Genomic DNA, 6,645 nt, shown 5'->3' with positions numbered 1-6,645 from the left:
GATAAGATGTGTTTATTATCTTAAAAAAGCAACATTCCCCAAAAGCGCAGGAGCAGAGTCTGTGGGCAGGGAAACCAGGTGTTTTGCTGAAACTGGTTGGCCGGGAAATTGCGGCGATCTCTCGGGGCGTGAGATACGAGATATTTAAGTGGACCCCACTAACTCCCCAAAAGGTCATCCCATGCTCGAACTCGTCGGTCTCTAAAATGACTCAACATCGTCGTGGACTCCACCAACCGCTGTCAACAAATCATATTAAACTCGGAACCGACTCGCTACTATGGTTGGAGTTAACTCGGCGAGTTTCAACACTATTTGAGTTTTCCATTGGCTTTTGCTTTGACCAATGGTACAGGAAAAGGCGGCCATGACTTTGGTCTTTTAGTTCGATTTTCTTAAGCTCTTTGTTTAACTTCTGGTTCTCTCCTAATGGCAAAATTATGGGTCCTTAAACTACCCTTCTTTTCTTTTCTCATTTTTTTTTCTTTTACCAGGCTTTAGCTAATGAAAATTTAACATATAGTAAGACCAAATTACCTTCATCTTGATCGTCAATCAGCTTTAATCTCAATAATCGATCCAAAATTTGATTGAAAATCTAATTTTGACCACTCTTGGACCATTTAATTAGCCTCTATGTTTTGATTGATAAAATGTTTAGTAATTGAAATGGAGGCAAATAGAAAACTGGGAAGAACTAATGAGACAAAAAGTGGATTACTGTGGATGCAGACTCCAACCATGATGAATTATTATTATTTTGTCTACAGGCCGAACCTGGGACATCGACATCGACATCGACATCGATATGGAGTGAACTTTTTAACTCTGAGAAAGGGACTGCTAGTATAAGATATGAAGGTTTGCAATTACTTACAGAATGCACTGAACCTCACTTGCTTTTGCAAGAGGGTGACATGCAATGCTGAAAGAGCTCGATTTGCTTTAAAAATGGCCAAAGAAGCGTCTCCAGGAATAAGTTCTTGTTCCATCGTTCATACACCAGGCTTCGGCGTAAAAAATTACAAGGAAGGTTTTCCTTATCCTATAACTAAACAGTAAAATAAATGCCTGTAAAACTTGGCTGCGCCTTCGCAGAGCAAGCATTTGATCATTTTAATGTCAACAATTTGTGACTTGAGTAAGCCAAACCTGGGCTTATGAATGATGTATAATGGGTCAGCACATGATGGTTTACCGAGCTAATCTCCAGCTGCCGAAAAGATGAACTGCAGGATTGCCATCTTCAACAATCAGCCTGCTTGTTGGAGGACTCGGGAAAGCTCATCACTTAGCTTCTGCAACAATATCGGTTTCCGTATGAGCCCATTCATTCCGGTATGAAGGCACTTGTCCCATACACCATCGTCTGCACTATCTGTCAAGGCCACAATCAAAGGCCAGGGACCACTTCTGAATTTTCGTATTCTCATGGCAACATCAAACCCATCAATTTCAGGCATTTGGAGATCTAACAGGACTACTTGGAACAAATTTCCAACTCCCAGGGCACTGAGGCATTCAATACCAGACGAAACTGATGAGACTTGGCAGCCTAGTTTCTCCAGCAATTTTTTTGTTACAGCTCGGTTCACATTGTCATCATCCGAAACAAGGACTTTAAGGCCTTTGAAGAGAGAGTTGGAGAGGCAAAGCTTCTCTGAGGAGCCTGCAGATTCCTGGATAGGTGTAGGTGGTTGAGGTTGAAACCTCAAGCGGACGATCATGGTGTCGGTAAGGCCTTCTGGATTAGGGGCTGCCCATATGATCCCTTGCATCATCTACAGATTACAGTAACAAGGTTAGGTAGAAAAAAGAGAGCACAAAACACAGTTCTAGAATGGATTTTGACACAATACTTTTTAGAAGGTTTGTTTTTGCAGCTCAAACTAAGAACCCCTTCAAAACAGTCAACATTTCCAAGGAAAAGATTCTGTTATTGGAGGCTTTCACTCTAGAGATCTGTTTTAAGACCATATGTTTCCTACATTTGCTTCGCAGATGCTTTTGCTATGTTTCGACAGCTTATGTCATCATTCTGACTTCTGAAAGAGCCCACTCTTTGCAAGCCTTGACACTTAAGAGAGGCAGATCCAACCAATGAAATATGATCATCTACCTTATAAATGATTAAAATTGAAAAAATGAAGGAGAGATACCTGCACAAGTTTTTTACAGACTTCGAAAGACAGGTCTTCTTCCAAACTTTTGCTGAGATGCCTCCCAGGAAGCTGTTCCAGTGACACTGACTCTTCAGTTGGAGCATTATTAATCCCGATCTCAAACCTGACATAAACATTCCCATCGGAAGACATTGCTCTCCATGGGAAACACCTGTGATCTTTCATCACATCACTACCATTTTCCACAACCACTCGGAAAATGACTGACCCACTATCAGCCCTGTTCAACAAGTTTCCGACTGTGTGCAATATCACTTGAAAAATCCGCTTTTCATCCCCAATTACCCGGTCTGGAATCCTCTTGTCAACATCAATTTCAAAGCCAAATCCTTTACAAACACACATACACCTAGCAAGGCTACCAACTTCCTTAATCAAAGAATGCAAGCGGAAAAACCTCACATCCAATGACAGCCTTCCACGATCCACTGTGTCCATTACATCATTAATTAACGTGGAAATGACATTACTAGTTTTTGCCACTGTATCAATTATTACCCTCTGATCCGGATCCATGTTTTCTTGTTGTAGCATTGACAATAAACCCAAGATAGAGTGCATTGGCCTCCTCATACCTTGGCTCATCACCTTCTGAAATGAGTTCTTTGCCTGACTGGCCATCATGACATTTCTTCTAGCATGCTGCAACATGCGGTTTTGCTCTGCTAATTTCTCCCTCATCAATTGTGAGTCTTCTAAAACAGCAGCATGAGAGAGAGCCACGGCCACCTGATCAGCCACCACTTCCACAATCTCCATTGCTTGGTCACTCCATACCCTCTGATCAACTCCAGGAAGAACCAAAACCAATATTGAGTAACACTCTGGCATGATTTCAGGAGTCCCACCCTTAAAATTTGTCACCCTCAACATTGGCATGCGGATTGCTGCCACAGAGTTTGAATCAAGGGTCCCATCACTACTTGCAAATGCAAGTGCAGAATCTGGCCTCAGAATCTTCACACCCTTGTTCCCCTTGATCTCAACCACATCAGGGTCACTAATTGAAATTGAAAGATCGTACGAACTAACTGAGTTGCGTGGCTTCAATTCATAGGTCAGGATCATCCTGGAATGCTCCTCATTCTCCATCCAAACTGCACAATTTTGCAGTGCCAAAGTCCTTGACAGCTCAATTAGTGTAGTATTTAATATAGTATGTTTATCAAGTGTTTTTCGAATCTCATGAGTCAACATTCGAACATGCCAACTAGCCTCCTTCTGCTTCTTCATCATTCCCACTTCTCGGTCGAGTTCTCGAGTTTTCAATTTCAGAAACAACTCTCTCACCTTTACTCTTAAGAGTAGTGGGATCATGGTCAACAAGGTTATTGAGGTTGCACATGAAACTAGTGCAGTAAGAAATTTGAATATGGTGAGAGCCAACATGAGTTGAAAGGAGTGTGGCTCGTAAATCCAAGCATTGCATAAATGGGTTAAACCACATAGAACTATAAAAGCTATGAATTGGCCCAGGACCCATTTGAAAGGCAGGCTTGAGCAGGTAACAAAGTAAACAAGCTCGATAGGGATGGAAAAGTAGGCCAATGCAATCAAAAGGTCACTCACTTTTTGGCATTTAAAGATGCTTTCAAGGCTCCAAAGCCCTTCATCATCACAATGGCAGTGAGGAAATTTCACATCTTGAGCAGAGACGGATAATGCAAAAGATGAGATTAGAAGCCAATGTCCTAATGCTCTTAACATTGCATCAGCCAAGCTACTTCAATCCATTTTTGTTCACTGTTCAATCCCTGAACCCAAAAGCTTCATCATTAATAGCAGAAAAGACAAGTAAAAAGCAGCAAATACAAATTCCAAATAATTTATCACATCATGCTAAAAACAAAGCTTACAACGCCAAAGATCACACAAATAAATGACCGACGTTCCTTCTTTTCATTTGAGGAAATGTTCAAATCTTTCTTTTTCGAATATTGACATTTGAACCAAAGACCCTTGAAAATGTTCAAATCTAGCATTTCATCAATGGGAAAGGGATAAGACCAAGCAGGACACGCAGTTGCATCATAAGAACATACCTACCCAAACAGTCTATAGTTTTCTAGAATCCAGTCACACTGATTTTCTTTTTCAGTTATCCAAAAGAAAAGAGAATGAACGAAACATGAGCTGAGGTCTAAAATGTAGTACATAATCGAAACTAACTAGACTAACATTCTGATCCAGTAAACCCAATCACTTTGCTTAAGCCCCTTTACTGTAGTAGTACGCTTGCAAGAAAATCGATAATAAGAAATCAGTAAAAACGGCAGAACCCAATATAACCAATCAGAAAACATGGAAACCAATGAAAACCTAAAATGAGACAATTACAAAGATTCGACAGGCTTCTAGAGCATAGATGTCAACCCAGAAACTCTTAGGCCAATTACAAGGATGATCACTCTTTCGCTTCCCTGTGTTCTATGTTACATAAGAGTAAAAAAAAATAGATGAATAAAAATATAAATAAAAGAAATATCTTCTTACTTTTTTTTCGCTCTCTATCGTATTACCCCTTTATCCTTGACCTTCATTTTAGCCTCCTTACCGGAAAACAAGGGAAAGCTGATCTGAAAAGTACCAATACGCAAAATTAATAATTAAAAAAACAAATATAGTACCTCAAGGACAACCTCCGAGGAAAATTCGACTTTTCACAGCGACCCACTACCGATCTTAAGCCCCTTATTCACATGCAAGCCTCTGCTGGATAAGTTTCAATCCTAAGCATAAGTAACTGCCGTTGAAGACGCAGAGAATCAGCCATTTAGAGGGAAACCGATCTGAGTTGCATTCGGAAGCGTACCCATATCCACCCAGAACCATACCCAGTAGCAGAACCGAAACCACCCTCTAAACACAGATTTCGAGCAACTTTCCCAGTCAAGGGCGATTCTGGTTTCGGGTTTCCTGCCTCCAGAGGTCATGATACGAGGGGGCTGAGAGAGCCGTCAAAGCGCTCAGAAGTTTTCATGGTTTTAATTTATTTTTTGGTCACCTTAAGACAAAATCAAACCTTTTTTGAGCTTTTATTGAAAGCAGGGAAGAAGCTCCGTTGAAAGGAAGTAACGAAGCACCTCCGTGACACTCATGAGAAGACTATGACTGTGAGACTCACCGTGACATCAACAATGATCTATTATTCACTAGATTTTTGGAAAAAATCCATTTTCAGTTCAAGTTTTATTAGAATGGACCTAAAATTTTAAAAAATTTACTTGATTTTAGATAATTTAAATACAAAATGTTACTCTCAAAAATTCTAAATCGGTTTGCTTGACACATGTGAACTTATCTAAAACAAAAATGGGTAAAAAACGACTTATTCGAATAATAGATTTACATAGAAGCTATCTCATATATAACGACATTTATATTATATAAAAATACTAAAACCGAGAATAATATACCATAAATTACATGTACGAACAACCCGCATGTGATATGTAACTTAAAAAAGATCAATGGTACCAGGGTTTTTTTTTTTTTAATGAACGATCGACCACCTTTGTTATCGAATATTTTATAAAATTATAGAAGAGGAATCTATTTTTTTTTAATTTAGGAATTTTACTAGAACATAAAATTTTGTTACGATCTTGTATTCTCATCCACCCGCCGCAAGTATTATACTTGAAAATATTTTTAAAAATTTAATATGTAATGGAATTATATAACAAAAATAAATAAATCTATAAAAATGATTGAAACAAATCAAATAAACTCAGAGGCGTCTTAGAGGCGTCTGGCTGTAAGGCAATGTCAAGATTACGCTTGAGTAGGGATAAAATAGAATTGAATTGGATGATAACTGAGCAAAGATCGTTTAGTGGGGCCCGCACCTGTCTGCATATTTTAAATATTCTTTCGAACATGAAGAGAACCTGGACGCTCTCCCCACACGCCATCACCATCGTCCATTCGCCACCCCTTCGCCGCCTTCAAGCAACCCTTTTTATCGCGATACGTTTCTTCGGACCGATTTCTCGTTTGTCTCGCTACACGTGTCGCACACCCAGGGCACGCCTGTTCCCACGCGACGGGCCATCCATGTGAGCGTGACATTTACAGGAGGCGGGGCCACTGGGTCAGTTCAATTCCAGCTGAGTACCGATCCGACTCAAGACTCCAGTTGTCCAAGTTATTCCTGAATCTGATTTTTGTTCAGTGAAGGACCGAGTCTGAGGTGATGCAGGTACAAGACTGGTTCAATTCCTCAAACTGAATCGAATATAATGAGTCAACTCAACAGATCACAAAAACCGTGATGAGGAGGAGAAGAAACCTTAGCTTCTTTTGGGTCTCATTGCTGGTTGGATTAAATTGAAGCATTGTTTGAGTTAGCAAAGGAAGAGTACTGGAAGCAGAGGCAACTATCAAATTTTGAGAGAGGATAATCCACAACTAGATGGTGATTCCTGAATCCTTCAACATCATCCTCATTCTCACAAAGTAT

At 39.9% G+C, this 6,645-nt stretch overlaps 1 protein-coding gene across 2 annotated transcripts; it reads right to left on the bottom strand.

Annotated features, from left to right (window-relative positions):
* Positions 1-918: 918 nt before the first annotated feature.
* On the bottom strand, positions 919-5,171 carry LOC137944478 (protein EIN4). 2 transcript variants are annotated; one of them, XM_068790163.1, is made up of 3 exons: positions 4,677-5,171; positions 2,160-3,937; positions 919-1,781 (listed from the first exon to the last, which is right to left on the bottom strand). In XM_068790163.1, exons 2-3 carry the CDS (start codon positions 3,888-3,890, stop codon positions 1,254-1,256), a joined length of 2,259 nt encoding a protein of 752 aa, XP_068646264.1. In that variant the 5' UTR covers positions 3,891-3,937; positions 4,677-5,171; the 3' UTR covers positions 919-1,253. The 2 variants fall into 2 exon arrangements, with proteins under 2 accessions (XP_068646264.1, XP_068646263.1); XM_068790162.1 differs by having other exon boundaries at positions 4,811-5,171.
* Between the last annotated feature and the right edge of the window lie 1,474 nt (positions 5,172-6,645).

Source organism: Aristolochia californica, unplaced genomic scaffold (assembly GCF_029961685.1).
Source record: "Aristolochia californica isolate CCGP_79_NKW_82.1479 unplaced genomic scaffold, dmAriCali1.0.hap1 SCAF_11, whole genome shotgun sequence".
NCBI classification, from domain to species: domain Eukaryota; kingdom Viridiplantae; phylum Streptophyta; class Magnoliopsida; order Piperales; family Aristolochiaceae; genus Aristolochia; species Aristolochia californica.
Note: the sequence above shows the minus strand (reverse complement) of the source record. Positions and strands in the feature narration are given on the sequence as shown.